The 23,225-nt window shown below is 41.1% G+C and overlaps 1 protein-coding gene across 3 annotated transcripts in view; it reads right to left on the minus strand.

Moving 5' to 3' along the window:
* Nucleotides 1–1,669: 1,669 nt before the first annotated feature.
* gng12b (guanine nucleotide binding protein (G protein), gamma 12b) overlaps nt 1,670–23,225 on the minus strand; it is a 37,403-nt gene continuing 15,847 nt past the window's right edge. For all 3 annotated transcript variants that reach the window (XM_016672756.1, XM_007554680.2, XM_007554681.2), the window contains 2 exons: nt 4,392–4,515; nt 1,670–4,112 (listed from right to left, as the gene is read on the minus strand). In XM_016672756.1, coding sequence (XP_016528242.1) covers nt 3,987–4,112; nt 4,392–4,484 — 219 coding nt within the window. In that variant the 5' untranslated portion in view covers nt 4,485–4,515 and the 3' untranslated portion in view covers nt 1,670–3,986. The remainder of the gene's footprint in view (nt 4,113–4,391; nt 4,516–23,225) is intronic.

Here is a 23,225-nt window from a genome sequence, read left to right on the forward strand (position 1 = left end):
ATTGCCTGAAGTTGCACAACGTGTCAACTTCGGCTTTTGGAGAACTTACAATAGATGCACTTCTCGAGAAGATCTGGGGAGTTTCCTGACCACAGGTCCCATGCTTCAATCTTTGAGCCACTTTTATCCCTGAAGCCTTGTGACATGGCGCTCCATCATCCTAGAAAACTCACTGGACTGTACCTGGATTGTTGAAAGCAGTTGGACACGTTATGCTGCTAAAACAGAAAGTTTTCAGAAGGTTTTTGTGTCTCTCTCAAACCTTTGGCTATGATTTTTCCGCTGTGTTGATTTCAGACAAACCAGTTCAACAGAAATGTCTTCCACTGGGATGTTACTTAAAAAACAAACAAACAAAAAAACAGTTGTCACACTTATATGGTCATACATTTGCTTCAAACACTAAAGAAGAATTATGTTAATCAAAAACAAAAATGAAGACACATGACTAGATGAAATTAACTGGGTTATTAAAAAAAATCATAAAATAACTGAATCAGTCAGTACTGTCCAGGAAAGTAGATGATGGAATACCAAGAGAGCATGTGCAACAATATATGGACAGAGAATGATGGAAGACAATGTATTTATGGTCTACAGTGCCGTTAAGAGGTCTTGGTCCACATAGATCATTTCTTTTCCTCTTTTGTCTAACTTGAATAGTTCATATTATAAAAAAATACTTTAGTATAAGATAAAGATATCCTAAAAAGTCAAAATGTGCTTTTAGAAGCTCTCCAAACTTTTAGTGTGTCACGGTGGGCAGCAACAACAGCCATCAGTATTTACAAAAACTACCAACGGGTTTTTTACGTTCCTGTGGTGAAAGTCTGCTCAGTGGTTTTTTACAAGATTTTTAATTCAATCACTTTGGAAGATTTTCTAATGGCCTCGTTAGACTCATCCCACAGTATCTCCACTGAACTATTGTCCTTTTTTTGTCTAGACTCCTCCAAAATCTCATCTTTTTTTAAAGCCAATTAGAGGTAAACTTGTTATGGTGATGATTAACTTGCCACATAATTACATCAACTTCAACAACTTGAGCTTAAGATCGTGAAGAGATGAGCAGATTTTCTTTTTCTCCAAAATTCTTCACACAAGAAGTACTTTCCAAAAAGTTCAACTCACAGAATATTTATCCAAAGGTCTTTGGGAAAATGTGAGACGGGTCTTTGAGAGCGTCTTGGTCAGAAGCAGTGTTTGCCTTTTTGAATTGGAACTCTCCCACACGCTCTCTTTGCCCAGACTCTCTTAGTTATTGTTAAATCATGAACTCTGACCTTAGCTGAGGAGAGTGAGGCCTGCATTGGTGTAGATGTCGTTCTGACCTCCTGGATGGGTTGTTGATAAGAAACCCGGAAAAGTTCACCACTGTTCCATGTTTTGTCTTGCCTTAGGAAGATCGATGACTTTGCTTGGATTAGGACATGATGTGTTGCTCTCTGAGATCTTTCAGCCAACTTCAGCTTTTCAAACAAGTTTAACTCAAAATTTACCAGTTGATTTTTCCAGTAGGGCCAGGTTGTTTTGGATAGATTTTACCCTGAATATCAAATTTCTGTTTTCTCCCCCATTATCTTTGTCTGATTTTAAAACTTGATGACATGAATCGTTTAAGCATGACAAAAAAAAAGAAAAAGAAAAAAATCCAAAACAGGAGAAATCCTTAATGGGGCAAATACTTCTTCACCATTTATTGACACAAATAAGCAATAATTCATTACACTTTGAAAAGCAAACTACTCACTTAAAGCCTTCATTATTCACAGTATTAGCCTAAAGCACTTATGTGACAAAAAAAATGTAGCTCTCAGAGTTGAAGCTTCCTGGCTTCAGGAATAAGACTCTGGCAAAAGTAAAACTGTAACAGCAAACAAATTAAAGATTAATTGAAACAGTTAAGGAGATTAAGAGCACAGAATGTCTGTAAGTATAACGGTCATCTTAAATCCAGCTTTCACAGTCCAGTAACCCATCAGTGAAGAGATCACAAAGGAGATTTAAAATGTATAAAACAAAAGAAAGGTGCCAAAATAACAGCAAAATAACTCCCATAAATAGGAATATGCCCCTGGAAACAAATATCAGAACCACAGTTTTTATTCCAAATACCCAGCAGGGTTGTGTTTTACTTTAGGACATAACGAATAGTAACAAAAGAAAAAACAAAATGAAGGAGTTTTTTCTGTTTGCCCTTTTTCTCTCTGAGCTGATAACAAGAGTAGTTTTATTCAGCCTCAGTGAGATGTTTGAAATACTGTCAGAGAGAAGTCCAGCTGTATTTTCTAAAGACATTTTCAGTAAATTAGAATATTTTTCCCAATGCGCCTCGCTTTGTCAGATTAAAAGTAGCTTTTGAAAATAAGCAGTACTAAACCTACTTTTCCTTGCTGTTTTTGCAGATATATTTTTTATCTGTCTGATGTAATATTTTAATTTTAAATGTCTTGCTTTCATTAGCTGCAAGTGGAAAATCATCATAACTAAACAGTTGTCTGAGTGTAGTTAATCTTTATAATGTTTTACTTAAAGATGAAGTTCCTGAAATAAATGGGCTTTTATTCCAATTGCAGTACTTCTGTATCCAGCGGTATATTGATATGCGGCTGTGCTTCTTTTAGGCTTTCAGCAGAAAAGCAGAAGGCTGAGCGTATTCCAGGAAATCTGCTCTTTTATCCATTTGACGATTCAACATCTGCCCATCGTAGAAGATGTTGGGTTGGAAAATGTTTTTTTTTCTTCTTTTTATAAATCTGTAAACTAAGGAATGAATCCACATTCTCTATGGAACACACATGGACACTGCTGTTTGGAGCGACCTATAAATGGACAACACCAAGCATCATCTCTACTTGTGATTGTTAGTCCATGGCTGCCTGAGGCAACAGCTGGCCATCACCAGCAACAGAGCTTCACCGTCTCCATTTGTCATGTAGTAATGGGCAGCAGCCTGTTGGTCCACTGACGGGACGTCATCATCTTGAATGGTCCTTATCACTAGAGCACAAACTCCCTCCTTCCTCAAGCAGGCATGATGAAATTAAGAGGTAAAGGCTTTTCTATCCGATTGACCCAAAGAGTTAAGGGTCTTGTTTAGGTATGATATGGTAATTATTCATCAGGCGTTTGCTGCCACAGAGGAAATGTGAAGCCACCACTGGGCTAACACGCAAATTATACCTAGACCTGAAAATTTCAGACTTCTGCCTGTTCTTTGGTTTTATTTTTATTTAAAAGGTACCATATTTTCCAGACTGTAAGTTACCCCGTAGTATATGGTTGACTTCGTCCATGTTGATGAAAGGTTCCAGTTGCTTTTTAACAAACTCATGAAACCGGTGGACTTTGGCTTGGTAGTCTGCTGGCAGTTTCTAACGCACCGATGTTCGTGCCATAAATCAGGTGGTCAGAAATGACTCCGCCAATGTTCTGACGATCCGTGCTACCTCGTCAGATTATCCTAACATAGGCGGTGAAGTGCGGTGCGGAGCGGAGATGCCTGGAGAGAGGCGGTTGTGTTCAATGAAGCTGTTGCACCAAGAAGACCGGCCTGCAAAGTCATATGTTCATCTCCTTGGCAACATTCAGGACACAGAGATGTAACTACACCATTCACAACACATTGTTGAGGCAACACACTCGTTCCTCCAGGTCTGGTCACCTTCCCTTCCCCACAGCTGCAAACTGTGTTGTTTAATCCTTGGTTCATCTCCGTCAGTATGAATTAACATTCAATGCATCAGTCAAAAAATACAAGAAGAGAAATAAAAGAGAAAAAAAAAACCATACACAAGTCACACTAGGCTATAAGATGCAGAATCAGACAAACTATGAAAAAACCCTGCAATTTATTATCTGGGGGGAAAAAAATTGTAAATGTGAAAAAAAAGTCAACCACCACCGAGGCTTTTAGGCAAGTGTGTTCAAACTACTAACAGCCATGTTACATAAGAATCTAGAAAAGCAACAGTTTGGGTATTCAGCTACAAAACGGTGCAGGGCTTCTTTTCTTTGAAGGGGTTCTCTGAGGTTGGGATGCCCATCAGGAGAGGGTCGTTCTTGGCATGCTCTCCACAGTAGCGCATCAGGTCTGATGAAGCCTTGGACACCTGCAAAAACACACCAATCAATCCACACCGGCTTAAAAAAAACATTCATACTGAGTCTTTTCATATTTTATTACATTCCAACTCTAAAGTTGCTTTTTGGGACTTTATTTGACCAACCCAATACAAAGTAGAGCATAAGTATGAAGTAGGAAGAAGAGGACATGGAATACAAACAAATCCTAAACATTTCTGATTGCTATGTGTAGGAAAAAACAAAGACACCTGGTGTCCTAAGTGGATAGAGCAGATATGTGTGACTAATTCCCAATATGGACCCACTTTTATCCTGTCGATGCGAGCTTCCCTCCTCAGCTGCTGCACCGTCCGCCTGGCCTGCGCGACGCTACTGGAGCTCGGCGTCTTGGAAGACATCTCTGCTTTCAGACGACAACTCTGCTCGAAACTGTAGTACAGAGAGAGATATACTTGTCAACTGGACATTAATTAGACAAGGCGTACAGATGATATTTACACGGGGTAAGCCAACAAAGCCACGGCAGAATTAGGCTGTTTAAACATTGACTGACAACATGATGTTCCTGGGGGGATTAAAGACGCAACAAAAGGTCAAACTGCTGAAAAAAAAAATGCAGCCGTGGCTCCAGGTGCTTTATTAGAAAGACAATAAAAGCAGCAACTAGGCCAGCAAAGTATTATTTGATACTATAATCAACGTTATCTTCTAGCAAAGAACCTCATTTAGAAACCAAGGTCGTCTTCTTTGCATTGCTTGACAGCTATTTGCCATTCGTCCCATGTGCAGAGTGTCTGTTCAGCTAAAGTTACAATATCAGTCTCTGGTGTAAACAAGAGCAGCTCGTAAGAAACAACAGTAAACATGATGCTGAGAGCAGGAGTCTGGTTTTGGTGAACAGATTTATATAAAACAAATGAAAAGAAGTTGATTAGAAACGAAAAGTACCACAGGTTTGTTCTTCTGCAATAAAATAAGTGTTTCATACAGAGAGAAACAGACAAATAATACATATAACAATAAAACACTACATGGTCAGTACGTGTACAGTGGTTCATCAAGTCCAGACGACAGCAAATTCATTCACCCATTCACACACTGATGAATAAAAAGTCTGTGTCATGAATATGAGACATAAAGCTGCTCATTTGCAGAAGCGGAATGGACTTTTTTAACTCACTGCCTGTCCAACTTCTGAGAAATGACTGTTGACTTAATGTTGAATTGACTCAATATGCGTAGAAGCTCTGACCCAACCTAACAGACTCCTGTTTCACAATTCCCACTTCCAGGATGCAATGGTTTGTCTTTACCGGCTCATTACGTCACTGCCTGTACCGCTAGCAGCAGAAGAGGCTGCACAGTTGCTTGATTCAACCCGTCATTCCGGTCAACTGCAGAGCAGAACTCAGAGTGGAAACAGAGCTTGAGTAAAAGTCTGATGTCTCCAGGCTGAAGGGCCTTACCTATCTGGCGGCCGAGCAACTGCTTCCTGGAACAAGTGAGACGATGCAAAGTTGTTCCTTTGCATTAACCTCTAAGGGAACAACTTTGAAGGCTAATGCAAGAGGAACAGAACAAAGTGCTTTTACTGTTACAGTGGGACATGGTGCACAGTTAAGCAATGGATTAGAAACCCAGAGTGGCTCAGTTCTGATCACTTGAAGCTCTTGTTCTTGGAACAAATGAAGAAAACTGCGGGATGCAGTGTGGTGACATGTGGTGCTCGCTTTGTGCTCTGATGCCGGATGTGATTGAGGAGTGGGGGGCCCGAGGGGGCGACCGGCTGAAATGCAAGTCAGATGAAACATGGGAAACTGCAGGGCCAACTACAGAGAGGAGACGAGACCACGCATCCCTCTAATCCCAACTCCTCTCCCCTCACCCACTGCCCTTCCGCTTCCTCCACAGGAAACTGGATCCCCAGTCACCCTGCAAAGCATAAATGATTAAATATGGGGTGGTGGCTTTAAAAATAGAAGCTTCCCACAGATGAGTTACCAGGGAAACAGAGAAATGAGCTCTCCTGCAGCTATAAATAGCGGGTAGTAGTTTTAAAGCACGCCTTTAGGTCGAGCATCCCAGCATTTTAAAATCACAGGCAATGTTACACTTGTTCAAAGTGCACACACTCGCTCAGTGTATTGTTGTGCATTTTGCCTTCTTGACCTTTGGACTCATTGTTCCATGGTGTGCCTCTCGTGTCAACACAGCTGTAGGGTTTAAACACACAACAGCAGCAGCAGCAGCAGCTAGGCGTGAGCGGCTGCGAGAGGGAGAGCTGCGTCAGAGCAGGGCCTCCATCCACACTGCGTGACGCCGGCTGCTAACACACACATGCACACACACACCAGAAAGTTCTACAACTAACCCCGGCACTGTGGGATCACCTCTGACATTAATCCTTTTTTTTTTTTTTTCACAAGATGATGTGTGCAAACAAATGTGCTCTGGAAAATTGATTAAGTCATCTGTGCGTCTATGCCCTCTATGTTTAGAAGGTAGAATAGCAAAGGATATTGATAAATATAGCAGCAGTAGCAGCAATGTTTTCCAGATGTTGTACTTTTGGAAACACCATCCTGCCTCGTTGAGACTTTTCCCCATTTCAAAAGGCTTCATTCAGAGAAACAAATCAGCAACATCCTGTTACAAAGCTCAGCAGAAAGTGTAAAAATCCATTATAGTCTGCAAACTAGCTAGATGGAAAGCCAGCTAGCTTAATTAGCCGCAACAGGTCTACAGCTAATGAGACTGGCTGTTGTAGAACAGGAGCATATGTGCTGGACCACAGAGGTCACCTCCAAAGAAAATCTGGCAGCAATCGTCACTTTGCATCAAGTCAGTCCGTGTGTATGATGAAATTGTTGCTAAAAATATCCCATCTGAAAGATCAGCTTCAGATGATGAGAGTGCATCTGCATATCCATCCATCCATCCATCCATCCATACATACATACATACCTGCTTATCCTTGCTGAGTTGTGGATGGGTTGGTGCCCATCTCCAGGAGGTTATTGTGAGGCATTGCTTACACTGTGGACTGGTCAAGAGTCCACAGTGTAAACTGTAAACCATGAAAACTTATAATTGAGGACAATCCAGAGTAACCAATTAACCTAACAGTCATGTTTTTGGCATATAGGAGGAAGTACACAAGAAGGACAATGAAGACTCCATGCAGAAAGACCCCAGACTGGGATTAGACCTTCTTGCTGCAAGGCAACAGCGCCACCAACTGTGGGACCCTGCAGTCCGACTGCATGTAGGGGAAACTAAATGAATCAAGGCCATGTGATATGAAGAGCAGCAAAGGAATTACTTTGGGACAAAAACAGATCAAGAAATGAAGAAATGACATATTTTGTGGGAAGTACAATGACAGACTAGAACAAGCCTCACTTGCTTTAAATACAGAGCAGCAAAGACGTGTTTATGTTCCCACGAGAGTCCCAAGGATCTTTGAAAATAAAATTGAATGGATCTACATTACACACGTCTACATACATTATTACATTGACAATGACATCATAAAGTTGATTTTTACTGTAACCTGCTGTAAGTCTTTGAAATCAAAAATAGTAGATGTAAAGTTTGTAGAGTTGCAGTAGACCAGGTCACACTGGACCCATCTGAAGGTGGAAGGAGCTCCAGCTTCCCTCCAGCCTAATCTAAAGAATTTCCTGCTTGCCTTTCATTTCATTGACCAATTTAAACAGATTTATTTTTTTTTATCAAGGTCTTTCCTTTAATGTCTGTTATGTTTCTTGAACAGCACAATCTTGTTGAACTGCACTATATAGATAACTATGAGTCAGTCAGAACTGACAGCAAAGCCGCTTTTATAAAAACACATGACAAAGAATAAGCAGCCTACATTCTCTGAATGTCGGGGACAGAACATCAGGATCAACATGATACATACCAAACATTACACCACAGTTTTACTGAGATTTTATTCTTAAACACTACAAGTTTAAACTTTGATCTAAACCACGTCATCGTAGCGTTAGCTGTGTCTAGGATTATTATCCTGACGGAAGGTGAACCCCCAACATGGGTCACTTTGTCATTTCTCTCATTAATAATAATTTGCCATATTCATTCTATCCACTTTGAGAGCAGTGGATAGAATGCTCTCAAAGTTGGCACAGGATCACAAACATAGCTGTGAACGCTGCAACAACTCAGAATCTAACAAAGTATTTTATTGTCTTTTTGTTTTTAGTGTAGATCTCTGAAATTATAACTGAGTCACTTTTTAAACAGCTTGTTAAGTCAATAATAATGATTATTAATTCCTTATTATTGCTGAAAAAGTTCCACTGACTTATTTCACTTATAATATTGGGACAAATGTCTTGTTATAAGTGAAATAACCTCCCAGTGGGAACAGAACCTTTTAAATCAATATAAAGAATCTACAGAAATTATTGACTTAAAACGAGCTCCTATATCTTGCTGCAAAAGTTAGCTGTAAGTTAGTTTTATCTTATTTCAAGTCCAGTAAAATTATTTGCACATGAAAACAGACAAACAATACTAGAAAAGTTTTGTGTTTTTGCAGCAAAAAATGATTGAATCTGTGATGGTTACGATGTAAGTGTGATTGAAACAATAACTTTATTTCTGAATTAGCTCTTCCTCTGAGTTTAGGATCAATATCAGCGTGTCTGGAACAATAGTGTTTGGTGCAAGTATGTAACCAAAAAAAAAAAAAAAAAAACAAGTTCATTGATATTTTCCCTCTTTGAGTTATGAGCCACAGCAGAGGTCTGTAGGGTACTAAGTGTTCTTTTCTGGGCTGCAGCAACAGGAAGGGACCTTTGAAGGCTAATTACATTGACAGTGAACACTCCTCCCCTCAGGCCAGTCGTGCCTCATGTGCCTCATTGTCTACACTTAGTGAAAAGGTGAACAGGGTTTGCACACAGACCCAGCAGGACTGGTTAGTATATCACATGCAGCTAGCTAGTGAGGCCCTTCTGGCCGCAGGCACCACAGTGCCGTTCGGTCCTACTGAAACACACACCAATTAACACACACATCATCCTGATGCATTGCACTGTCCTGATTGTCGTCCCTGTGCATGATGCACAATATCTGTTTTGGGAATTAAAGAAAACACCTCAAATAATTCTGAAAAAAAGAAAAGAAAAAAAGAACAGAAGGTCCTGGCTGTTTCCTGAACGTTCCATGCTAAGCTATGCTGTCTCTATGGTTGCACCTTTCCATTTAACACTGTGTTTCTTTAAAAAACAAGAAAAAGATTTGGAATTGTTTTGACTGAAAGTGGTTCCTCCTCTAACACTTTGCTTGCCTGTGTTTCTGGGAGCCTCAGCCTGCACTGCAGCTGGACGTTGTGTCTCTGTTATATTAGTGCTACTTGAACATCCACTAATGTTTCTGTCTCACAGAAAGTCTCCCTGACAGACGGGGAACATGTTTTTGTAGGTTTTCTCATGCAGGAGTTTGATTGAAAAGGGAACATCTGCAGCACTTCAGACTTAAGGACACGTTGACTTTGTTTCTGCAACTTTCTGACACACAAGCCCAAGACGTAATATCTGTGGTCCAAAATAATTCCAGATGAATAAAAAGGGGATGTTTGAGTCACAGGTTTTCACAGAGCCTTGTAAAATTATTCGCATTTTTTGGAGTTCTCCACCTTTTGTTACATTAAAACCACAAACCTGAATATGTTTTATTGGTGTTTATCAGCATACTGATAAAAAGTACCATCTAACAATAAAGACAGCATTTTTTACTATTGCTTTAAGGACAGAAATTTGAAAAGTGGTGGGGGTGCTTTTGCATTGAGCCCCAATGACTCAGTAGCATTTAGAACCATGTTCTGCACGTCTTAAGGAATATTTATCTTCCATCTTTATTTGTCTGTTTTCTTTGCAACAGTTCAAAGTCAATGCAGTTGGATGGAGAGCATCAGCAAACATCAACATTCAAGTCTTAGTTTTTCTACCTAACATTTTGCATTTTAAGATGTATGATTGTTTCAGCAGACATTTGGCACCATAAAATTACACACAGTCGTGATGCACTGATTCCAGTTTTCTGACCTTTACGAAGCCTGACCTGCCGATTCAGATTTTGGTCGATATCAATTTTTTTTTTCTGAAAAGACATTAAATATAGCAGCAAAGTTGCTGAGTTAGTAACAGTGAGGTGACTGTTGCTAACTGTGACGTGAGCTGATGGACAGGTTCGATCCATTTGCATGATCTGACCTGAGATGAAAAGGTGTTCAGCTTCTATGCACCACAAATCTGGAACAAACTCATAGAAAACTGCAAAAACAGCTGAAACACTGAGTTGCTTTAGATTAACAACTGGAATATTGATCAATGTATTTGATGTATTTTTGCTTGTTGGTTTTGATGATGGCATCTGAAAAGATGTCATGTTTATTGCTTGTTCCATAATTGGTTACTGCATTATGTTTTATGGTGTGAAGCACTTCGAACCACCTGGTTGCTGAAATGCGTGACACAAACTTGACTTGTTCATTATTTAGTGAAATCTGGAGGCAGTAGGACTTTATTTAGGGGTGTCAGAGCAATATGCATGCAACACCTTTTCAGGTTTCTGTTTGCAAAACATTTTTAAACATTTTCCTTACAAATCAAGTCAAATCCAACAAATCTGCAACTGTAATGTAGAAACATGTGAAGCAGTTTAAGGGTTATGAAGACTTTTACAAGTCACTTTATGTAGAAAGACAAAGGAATTAGATTCTTGGTGAAATTCACCAAAGTGACAACGCATGATGGAGCAAATGTTAAAAAACAATGAATCTTAAAAAGTGCATAAACACTAAAACACTAAAAGCATAAAGCTATTGAGTGCATTGACTTCCTTTATTCTGCACTATGTCTGCTAGGAAGCAGATTCTAAAAGCCAAAAGCAATTAAAAAAATCATTCAGTTTATTTAAAGGGAGCCAAGTTACAAATGTAAGGTAAGTTATAAAACAAACATGTCCGATCTAAATCTTCGTCAATGCAGCGTCAGCTCTTTATTCTTTGTTCTTGCTTGTGCATATTTGCTTTCTGCAACAATTAAAGGTGATAAAGAAAAGCCTCTTACATGCACGTTCAGAAACTTGCATGTCAAAAGAGCCATTCTAAACATAAACACGATAAAACAACCAGTTTCTGTCGCAGCCGGGCGTGTTCTTCATATGCAGGCCGAGACTTCACAATCCTACAAGCCAAAGGAATGTCTGCAATGCTGTCAGCTGTGGTGACTCTGTCTGCATCCAGCGTGAATACTCGTGTGTAGTACATGTAAACACAAGACTCGCTGAAAGCATTGATAAAAAAAAAAAAAGAAGTAAGTCTTTGATCAGGGACGTTCCTTTGATGCAGCTTCAGGACTTTGTGCAGATGGTCTGTCTGCGTGCCAGCACACAGAGTCCTGAAGAGTTCAGGACAGCGGCTTTAATCCTGTGGTTTGTAACTCAGCACAGAGCTAAGTTCTGCTGCCTGAACAAATACTCTAGTATTTGACTCTACTCTATTAAAATCCTCATTCAATGAGAGAATCCACTCAGCCTGTCTTGCAAATGTAGCACAAAAACATCAATTCATACACAAGTCAGTTGAACGAGCCGTACAGAATGAGCTGAAAGCTAAATGTTCTGATTGAAATGTTCAGCGACTGAGAGGTACAAAGTGTTTGTCAGGTTTTCGCACTAATCCCACTAGCATGCAGCAGCTGATAGGAAACTGATGCATGAACAAAAGTCCTGCAGCTGGTCCAAACCCTGCAGTGGTTTCATGCTTCATGAAGGAGAACTGAGTGTACCGAATATGAATTTGTTCCGAACATCTTGTGGGATCACGATAAATGGAAAATTTTTAAAACATCAGCCTAAATAACTGGAGAAAGTGTCAGAATCTTGCATCTCTGTAAATAACAGATACAGCTCTCCAGCACTAAAGTCATGAGATATTGCCCATATCTCGGCACGTCAAGGACGCTAAGTTATATAACTGTAATCAGAAAGAAAAAAAACTGGGACAGCATGAAACAAACTTCTTTTAAATTGATTAAATTTGCACACATTCATCTTTTTGACCTTAACTCCAAAGGAAGTTGGGATGATAAAGATTGGTATTTTGTAGGGTTAACATTCACTTTCAGAATGCTCTGGAAGAAGAAGAAAAGGGTTGGGGGGTGCTTACTTTTTAACCTTCAGTGGTGCTATGTAGATGAAACTAAAGTTTACAAACACAGACTTCTAAAAAGTCCACTTTAGTCTCATTTAGACCGATTTAGATGAGCTTTTAACGCTTTGTAGCCAACGAAAAGGTTCCAACATGGAAATGAGGGTTGAAGTTGACCCACCCATATCATGTCTACAATCCGCTTATGGAGATATTGAGGGACTAGTAATGATTAGGAGGGGAAGACAGGACTGACAAACGAGTGTTCTGAAAAACACAAAGCAAAGCAGGTGCAGAGAGAGATCAGATGATTCTCCAGAGCCTTTCTGACGTGAGGAATGTGATGGCAAGCAGAGTCGGATGCCAATAATAACATTAATGGTACAAAATGACTTTTCAAATGTTTGTAGTGTAAATAAACCTCAAATAAACAGTTTTTGGTTTGCAGATAAATCATAAATAGATCCTTAAAGCTGCAGGATGTGACTTTTAAAAAGAATATATATTTTTCCGTATTTGTTAAAACTGTCACCATGTCAGGACAGAGATAAACTGTGAGAAAATGGAGCTCCTCTTCTTTCTGTTAGTGCTAACTAGAAACAACCAATCAGAGCCCAGAGGCGGGTCTTGGCACTGTCAATGATGATTATGTACATGTTTTTCAGCCATATTGTTAACTTAAAACCAACCTTTTGCTAACTAAGCGAAACGTATCAGATGATGTAACCGGACAATGCAGAGAAACACAGAGCATTCTGTCTCCGCTTTCTAAAGTTGTGACTCAGAATCTTACAAAGGAGAAAGGTGTCTTTGTATCACAATCAGAAGGAATCCTCTCCTGTCTGGTTTGAAAAAAAAAAAAAAAACAGACAAGACACGGCGTTTGTCTGTTATCTACCAGCTACACAGCTAAACTGCTTGAACACAACACAAGTCGCACATGCATGCACGCACGCACACACACACACGCACACACACACACACACACACACACACAAGCCATTCTCGGGACAGCGATCATTCTGCAGCAACCTCCACAAAGGACTCTGAGGCTTTGGCACATTTGAGAGGCATGGTGACAATGCAGACAGCCTATCAGCATTGTGCCACACTCACAACGGTTATTTGTGCATTGAATGGAACCGAGACAACTGGAATGGGAGTCCAGAGCTTTTACAAGTTTAACTGTGCCCTCATGAGCTCTAATCTGAACCCGCCTGATGCTATCTGGGAGTCAGACTGCCCAGTGAGGCGTGCAGCACGCCGAGACACACGGCTCCCGAAGAGAAACAAACACACTCTATTCTGAGTTGTGGAGGAGACGAGCTGTATGACTAATGCTGCAGCTTTCTAGTCTGTGCACAAACTTCATGGATTATGAGCTCCGATGGTGACAGATTGGTGAAGGCGTCCTGGGTGCTGTGGAAGACCCAATCGTGTGAAGTCAGTCGACATGAAAAGAAACACAGGAGGAATGTGCGTTTGAGCTGCAGACTAAATCAGGAGACGTGTATTCCTAAACCCTGAGTCACAAACTGAGACTTTCTCTCCGGGCCCCATGCTTGAGCGCGCGTCTTTCTCTCGCAGACAGCCCTGTAGAGGCACGCAGCATCCCGACTGAAGGTGAGGTCACCTACGGGACAGCCGAGTCTTCCTGGGCCGCCGTCCCACCTGGGCCCCACGTGCAGCAGAACAGGTTCCTTTGAGTGTGTGTACTCAGTCACAGTCATTCTATAGTTGAAAGCTCTGGGTAATGTGCTTCTGATTCCCACAGAAAGACCTTCATCTGAGACAATTAACACTCCCTGCAGAGATGCATACTGAACAATGTCCAGGGATTAGGGATTCCTTTGAAGTTTGTGCAACTTTTTTTCATTCATGCACTTGGAATTCGGTCAAAGCAAAGCAGCTGGAAAACCCCAAACCAGGTGGCCCCAGACTTTATGTACACATAGTAGATTTTCAGACTTGCACTGCCTCATGAGAGACATGCAAGTTCACCCAAAGAAAGTGGTGCAGCTAAACTGGATTTAAAGCTCGGTGTAAAGCCAACAAGATGTACCACAAGCTGACTCCATAAATACACAGATGTATGTGGGTGGGGGCAGTGCAAAAAGACATCAAGTGATGAAGAATGCTATCAAACCAAAGGACAACTTTTTTCCTAACTTAAAGGAAAGAGATTCAAAGAACAATTCACCAGAATCAGCTGTTGGTTCCTTGCCTTAGTTGGAGGCAAAGGAACCAATTTCTAGGTACCAGATTCTATGAAATCTAATGTAATTATTTCAGCTTTTTAGGTGAATGCACCATACCTACATCATTCACCCTCTTCCGTTTTTCTTGTTTCCTCAACACAGACTATTTCTTCACCACCAAGTCACTGAGTTCACCCCTATATGCCGCATAGAATTTCTCCCTCATCATTTCAGTTTATATCCACAGATCTGGTCTGATGACACTTCACTACAGTCCAGGTGGGGATGTGTTTCAGCACCACACGGTTGCTGGTTTTGTTAGTCGCTTGTCCTCCGGGCTCTAAGCACTAACAGCAACACTCTTCAGTGTGAAAGTTGCTTCAGCTACCAGTGAGGCGTCCAAAGTTAAGTCACTGGAAGCTGAAAGACTTTAGAGAATCTGAAAAGGAAACAGTAGGCTGTCTGTTCCTCCAGGCTACTACTTTAAACAAGAGGTTAGAGTTCAGAGGATAACAATTATCTGAACTTATGGCATTGAAATTCCTCTGGTTTATTATGCTGTAGGGTATTCAATCACTGAGCATGTTGCTTAGCTGGAAATTTCACAGTTAAATTAAGGTTCTACTAAGTCTAATGGTAATACTCAAAGAGAGTGATGTTTACATTTAGTAATGCTAAACATGCTAATTGTGTCAAAGCTAAAACAAGTGTGATAAAAGTTTAAATGTAGGTTAGGGTTAGTCTTGGCGTTTTTTCCCCTTGTTTTCTATTAACCTGTGTGACGACCTCATTTGTTGAGTTAGAGACGTAACATCGATTCACATCACTGCAACTGTTCTTTCATAAAACACACAGAGATGGCAAAGAGTCCTTCATCTGACCTTCAGGTGTTTGGTAAAAGGGGTTCAGGACACATGTCGCTTTTCCCATAATATGGAGGATTTAACAGCATTAGTAGAGTTTGAATGATATAATGAAACAACTCCGTAACTTTGGGATATTTTTGAGAAATTTTGTTAAAAAATATTGTTAAGGCAACCAATCAGCAATGGCAGGTCAGAGAATGGAAAAATGATTAGAAATCTGGCAACATTTCTGATCGGTGCACCTGTAAAAGTAAGGGCTATGTATTCATCAAGAAAACGTGACAAAATGTATTGAAAGCCGTTTTGCTTATTTTAAAGACACGTCCATATAAGGAGCAACATTCAAGTCAGGAGAATTTTGCAGGAACTAATTTGGGATAGGCATCTGCAGGTTTATCTCTGTCTTTTCCCAGACTCTGTTATCTTCACTTTGGCTTTGGAAGCTCTTGCTGTCAACACCAAAGCTCCTCAGAAAACAATGAAGTCGTCTCAGCTCCAGTGGAATGGCACACGTGGAAGAGCCCTGAGGGAACGGCTGAGTGTAGCAGTTAATGAACCCTTAGTCAGACCCGTTTGCGCGGCGATCTGACGCTCTGCGAGCCGTCACGCTGGCTTTCCTTCACTTTGTCTTGACGCAAACAATTACTCTGAGACAACGGAGCCGCACAAAGTGGCTCCACAAGCAGGGAGCAGAAAATCAGCTTTTATGTCTTGGTGTCACAAGGTAAAGTGAGTGATACTTTACAGGAGCTTGTGTGTGTATGCGTGGGTGTGTGTGTGTGGCAGTGATTGTGAATGCTCACCAGGCAAGATGAGACATCCTACTTCCTGAGTGGGAGACATGAAAGCAGGAACCTTTTTTTTTTTTTTTTTACACAGTTGATATCAACACGCATATACACCATGCTGTCTCCACCCTAACATGGGAGAAAAACTCCAACCACAAAAAACCACACACTCCAAGCAGCAGGCTGCATGCGCTCACATTCCCAACGGAGGGAGACGTGAGCAGGATGGAAGGAGAAAAAAAAAGCTGGGCCACTCTCTCCAACAAACGTCTACTTCCTGGAGCCTGGTGCAGTCCTAGATGTGACAACTGAGCTTTGTCTAGACAGAAACAAATGCTTTGCTCACCAGACAGGAATTCAGTGAGACCACAGCCCCTCCATTTCACACCACCTTTAGGCTGCTGCCCTCACATGGCTCACAACAAGCAAGTTACACTCACCATTGTCTCAATAATCCAGCATTTATACTCCCAGCCATCTGCACCTCCCTGTTATTCAGCAACACAACAGATAACAGTGAGCCTAATTAAACAGGATACACTATTTTTGGCTTACCTTGTGTCTGTCAGTGAGGGAAAACCTTCAGGTTTGCTTTCTTAACTGTTTTATTATTACACATATGACAGCTGACATATTCGTAATATTCTTAAAAACAGGAAGGGCTCTAATCTTGTCTCCACTTTCCTCTTTTGTTCACACCTCCAAACACACACATCTTAAAAGCTGATTGTCTGCAAGCCAAAAGTGGGGATCACAACTTATAGACTCGCTGGTAAACTTTTTCTCTCCAACCCTGGTTCCAGACATCTATGGTCCTGCAGGTTTTAGTTCTGAATCAAATGAATCGTTACCAGGCCTTTATTACCTTTGATGGCTTGCTGAAGAAGTTACTCAATCATTAATTCAGTTGTGTCGGGGAAGGGATTCATCTAAAACCTGCAGGATGGTAGGTATACAGGACCAGGGTTGGAGACTTCTGCTCTATGATGTTGGAAGAGAAGTTCTGCCCAACAGTCTAACCAAAGTCAGAAGAGGCAGAGTGCACATACTGACACGGCCCAGTGCGGGGTTTCCGCCGCTCATAGTCCGGTTGGGGACCAAACCTGCAACATGTCTTACATTCTCAGTAGTGTGGTTCTTTTTCACACTGCACTGAGTCAAACCAACCAAGCCATTCTAAGAACCTGTTCCCCCCTTTCGCATGAAGATGGCGCTGCACCAACAGCCACTTAAAGAAACAACACAAACCTCTGAAGAAGACACTGAGTGGAACCATCAGATTTTTAGCTGTTGTAGGATTTCTCTTCCTCTTTGGCAAAAAAGCCACACGTCATTTCTCCCACTAGCACTAGACTCGCGTTTCTTTTGGTTGTATTTACCCAGAATGCCCTGCACTGTAGTCCGCTTCCTGCTTTTGGATTCACATATACATTCAAACTGCATCAGAGTTCACTTTAGTCAAACAGAGACGTTGGTCTGTACGGTCATCAGAGTTTGGAGCATTAACTGGACTTTCTAGGCAAACAAAATAGAGTTGAATTAAAGCAGACTGAACAAAACTGGTGTGAATGCACCGCATGTAGTAGTTTAACTGCCTTCAGTTCATAAAATGTTTCATTTCTGGTCTCTTGCCACAAACCAAAAAACTGAAGTATTTTTGTTTGTTGTTCATGGATAAAGATGGAGCAGGTGATGGAAGGCTAGATTGGAGACATGAATTGGTGTAAAATACTTTGGTGTAAAATACAAAACGGGAAGCTTGTAAGCTTCCCGTTTTGCAGACAGGTTTGTGTTCCACGTCTGGAACACAGACAGCTTTCAAGACTGTTTGTGTTCCAACTTCCACCCAACTTTGGATCCTGTTCTTTCAGGAAGTAGCTTCAACCACGAAGTCTCATTTCATGATGAACAAACAGCACCATGGAGACAAAGGAATATTACAGACAGATCAGGCATGAAGCTGAGGAGACGTTTAAACAGGGTTAGGTTCTAAAATGTAACCCTGGTTTTAAGATGGATGGATCTAAATGCAGGGAGGAATCCTGTTGACTGAGGCTTAACTTCCAGTTGACCACAAACACTAAACATTCTGTCAGAGCTATAATAGGGTTGGGACCGATCCACTTTTTTCACTTTTAATATCGATCCGATACAGAGAAACAGCTGGACTGACTTTAAACACAAACATATATGCACATGATGAAAAATACAGCTCACTTAAATACACCAACAGCTTCACAAGCTTGGTCGAACATGTAAAAATAACTTTAATTTGTTCAGTCAAAGACTGGTGAGCAGAACAGCCAATGTAGAATAAATAGCAAAGAAACTGAAAAACTGAAACTGACAAAAATTATAGGTGACTATCTTGGTCAACCATGGAAAATAACCAGCAACAAGCCTTCGTTCAAATGGTTAACAAAGTGCAATTAGGAATTATAAAGACAATGTAAAAAAAATAATAAAAAAAAATGTCACTCAGAGCAAAAAGCATAGAATTACATTGAATAGATCTTATGGATCAGATTCATCGTCAATTATACTCGATCTAGGACGTTTTTCAACATCAGGACAGATACAGATGTTAATATCAGATCAGTGCATCTCTAAGCTGTAATGAACTGGATTAGATTTGTCATTCCTGGCCCAGTCAAAGTCCATCCCACCTGGGCTGTCTTGCAAAGAAGAATGTGCACAAATGTCAGTGTATAGATGTGCAATGCTGATTGAGACCTGCCCAGAAGATTAGCTGCTGCAACGGCAGTGAAAGGCATTCCTAACAAAGCATTCACTCAGGAGGCTAGAGTAGAAAACCTGCATTGCACTTGTGAAATGAAAAGAAACCGCTGCAAGTGCAGCATGAAAAGAAAGATTCTGACTCATTTGATTCAAAATAGCAGAAGAATGAGATCACCCTTGTGTTTCTGTTGTTGTCGGGAAAGAAGTGGATCTAATCAGAACCCAGCAGGTCCGACATGAAGACGGTGGCTGCAGATAGACACGCTTGTTACTGCTGCCTTCTGATGGCTTATCTTGACGCACGGGACACAAACACCTACAGGGAAGAATGAAGGGAGCAGCTGGGGGTGGGAGGAAAAAGAGGCTTCCAACCTCAGCGACACCACCTCCACCTCCACCTCCCGTTCTCCTTCCTGTGAACTTTGGAGCACCCCGAGCTGAGTCAGCAATAAAGTCTGCATAATGAAGAAGCATAGGGGGGCACAGAGGCGTAAGAGAGACCCCCACTACTGATTACAGATTTTGCAAAGTCACCTGGTTGCCTTGAAGCCACCTGATCACCGGCTCCTGCTGGCGCCCTTTGGACAACCATGTTAGAACCATAAAGCATGCATACAGTAATAAAGCAGATAATGCTAATCAAAAAAGAATCCCAAACATCCAACACACCTCGAGCCAACTCCTTTAGTCACCGCATGCAGACAGGGAGGATTCCTAAATGTCACAGTGAATGCAGGTTCCTGTTTAAGGGGATTAATTGTATTCACAGCAACTTCTACTGACAACGCCACTGCCTTTACAATAAACAGATCACTGTGGGAAAACAAGATCTCCTGCCCTGATTCATTTTAATCTCACTGGTATTTACATGTGCACATAAATAAACAGTAATCAGCCAAAGTTGTTCGTAAGGTTACATTCCTATATAAATACAGCAAATAAGAGGTCAGTAATGACAAACTTCACCTTTTTTGGTGGAATGTAAAAGTAAACCTTGAAACTTTTGAATATTGTTAAAATCTTATTTTTGTAATTCATTTCATACTATAAAGCAATAAATCAATTAATCGCATTATCAATTAAAACTCAGTCATTTCCATTTTAATTTTTCCATTTTCTACTAAAAACTGGATGAAAAGTTTTCAGTCTGGTCCTTTTTTTTGAAGGACAATTCATTTGTATTTGTTGTTTTTGTCCTTTAGTTTATTTATTTTTGGACATAAATGTCTTCCAGTTCCAGTGTTAAAGTTTATTGATCTTTCAGAATGGGTTCTTGCATTATTTTGCCATTCGCCATTATATGACTTGCAAATGGTCTAAAAACAATAACGTTATTGTTTATCGCAAAAACTTCTGGGGCAATTTATCAACCTGCAAAACTTGTTAGCGTGACAAATATTACGAGCATTTCTTTCTTGTGATTTTGATGGTTATAGTGTACTGATAATCCAAAATTCGTTACATTTGGAAAAATAGATTATAAACTAAGATCAATAAATGAAAAGTACATTGAGTTCAATGGGTTTGGTTGGTTCTCCTTCTGCATGAGTTACTGCGTTAGTGCGGCGTAGCATGGATGCAATCAGCCTGTGGTTCTACTGAGGTGATGGAAGCTCAGGTTGCTTTGACAGTAGCCTTTTGAGACACTGAATTTGGGGGCTTTCAGCATCTGTAAGCCCTAACCATCAAAGTTAGCAAAAAAAAAAAAAAACTCTATGAAATGAATCAGGGCTGCACAATGGCACAGTCTGTAGCACTGTTACCATGCAACAAAAAGGTCCTGGGTTCAAATCCTGGCCTGGGATCCGGTTGGATGGAGCTTGCACATTATCCTGATGAACTCTTTAGTGCGGTGTGCTTCAGTGTTAACAGGCTTTGACTCCTGTACTGCAAAAACAAACCCTCTGTTTCTGTAGCGGTGCAGTCGTTCCTGTACTGAGCCTGTTTACAGTGTCCACAACAGCAATGAGTGACTCCGAGAGATACAGAGTGTATGTTCCTGTCCTGCAAGTTAGACTGGACTGTAAATAAGGGGGGGAAAGGTAGATATGCATGCATGCAAACTAAAACGCTCCATAAAATTCCCCTTTTTGTAACTTTTCAGCGAGGCGATCTGAGTGACCTGACCTGCTGTGTCACCATCGCTGAATATGAAAGTCCAGCCGAGCGCTCCGGAATGCACTTTACAACAAACCAGTAGATCATTTATACGAGTGAGAATCTCCTTCCCAGCACCGGGTCACTAAGACCCGGACAGGTCCACTCACTCTCAGCAGTGGGGAGATGTGCGGTTTAATTGCGATGTGAGCCATTAGCCAAAACGCTTCGTCCCAGACAGCCGAAATGAAGATGACAAGATACGATACAGTCTGGTGCAGAGCTCACACAGAGGCTGACGTTTCCAGCCATGCATTCTGGAAGCGCTTCATTCAAAGCAGCGACCAGGATCTCACAGGGAAAGTATGTGCGGGCCGGTTGGAGTGGTTTGTTTTCAGAACGGCGTTAACTCCAATGGAACGCGGCTGCAGACCCGAGCAGCATACCACCCTGCTTCTCCCCTAATGAACATCAGTCAAAAGCACTTTTTCACAGACCACTGAGTGTATGCTTCCAAGGCAAAGCAATTCACTTATTTCTGGATTGGAAAATATTTCCTTTTCCACTGTCTTGTGAGGCAGGGAGGGCGGAAATTTTGGGACGGGGAAATAAAAAAACAAGAAAGAAACATTGAAGTGGAGAAGAGCAGCTTGTACAGGAATGCCAGGCATGTAAATGGCGGCTGGGCTACCTCTGGGCAGGGTGACATCCCGGCAGCTGCTCGGTCTTCCTCTCTTAGCTGCCAGACCATAATATTTGTTTAACTGGGACCAATGATTCCCTGAACGGCCGAGAACGGAGAGGATCGGCGCGGCTGGAATTCCTGCCTGGCAGACACGTGGCAAAGGAGAAGCCTGAAATGGGACACGGCACATCGGCCAGCTGGATGGACTGGTTACTGTCAAAGCCCAGCAGGCGTGACAGAGGGCACTTCCTGTTGCTTTGCAGAGAGGGATGCTGCATTTTCATTACAAATGCAAGCAAAACGTTGCAGTTATTCCGCTAATGTCGAAAAGCACAATTTAGCAAATGCAGTGTTTCCAAGCATGTAGCGCCATCATACTCCTACCACTTCCTGTTATCTTCTTTGTCTTTTCTGCCAGTAGCAACATCAGGTTATTGATCACATGCCCAGTGTGATACGAAGAAAATGTTTCCATTGCAGTTTTGCTAAATACACTGCCAGACTAGCTGCTTTTCCATTGACCATAAAATTGCACAAATTGGAATTATGAAAATAAATCTGCATAATGGAAGCACGGCAACTTCAAAAAAGCCCATGTTTTTCGGTTGGATGAGGTGGAGTTTTTGGTCATCTCCAATGCAAAACACATGATCAGCAAGCGGATGTCACCACCGGCGCAAACCGTGACGAAGAAGAAGATGACAGGAAGTAGTTGGAGGGTCAAATTTATTCATGTGCGGTTTTTATTGCATTTCTTATTTAATGAAAACATTGCAAATGCGAAATTGTATTTTTTTTAAATTATCAGAATAATAAAGTTTTGCCCACATTTGTAATGGAAACAGAGCTGGTAACAGCAGTGCAGTAAAATCAGTCTGTTTGTACAGTAAAAGAGTGATTCACTCCAAAACAAAACGTCTGCAGCTATACGTGAAGAAAAAGCAGAAACTGCTATAGAAGATGTTCTGATTTACTTTCGGAGGATATGCAATACATTGTTATTTAAATTGTCCTGCATTTGGCCTGTTGACTTTTTAATTCAGTCCTTGTGGATGCAAAACATAACTCCTGCTTGAGTAGCTGTAGCTTTAGAGTACCCTTTGGACTTGGACGTACTGTTTGTTGAGGAGCAGTCAGTGCAGACGCTGAATGATTACTGTGTTCTGTCAGAGACGCAGAGGACAGACAAAGGAAAACAATCTAACTTATTTCCTGTGTTTATGCAGCGCTAGCCACCCTCAGAGGCTACATTAGAACTACATTATTGCTTCTCCAGGAGCAATCCTTGAAATGTAACTAACTCCTACACAAGAACATGTTCTGTACAAATGGATAACTCTCCCAATCTGGGACAGACAGGATGCTGCTTTTGCTTTTGGTTCTTCAACCATCAGAATGGAGCAAAGTTCCATTCTATCCGTTCATTTTTCCAGAGTTTCAGGAACTCCTGTTTCATGGAACTTCTTTAGAAATGGACTGTGGACTCTGACATTAGCGTTGTGCTGCTGTGCTGCTGCTACATGTTTAGTATTAAGATGCTATTTTAGGCCAGAATAGCTTCACTGACAGCCCGTAACTTGA

The sequence above is a fragment of the Poecilia formosa genome, unplaced genomic scaffold, assembly GCF_000485575.1.
Source record: "Poecilia formosa unplaced genomic scaffold, Poecilia_formosa-5.1.2 Scaffold65, whole genome shotgun sequence".
Taxonomy (NCBI): domain Eukaryota; kingdom Metazoa; phylum Chordata; class Actinopteri; order Cyprinodontiformes; family Poeciliidae; genus Poecilia; species Poecilia formosa.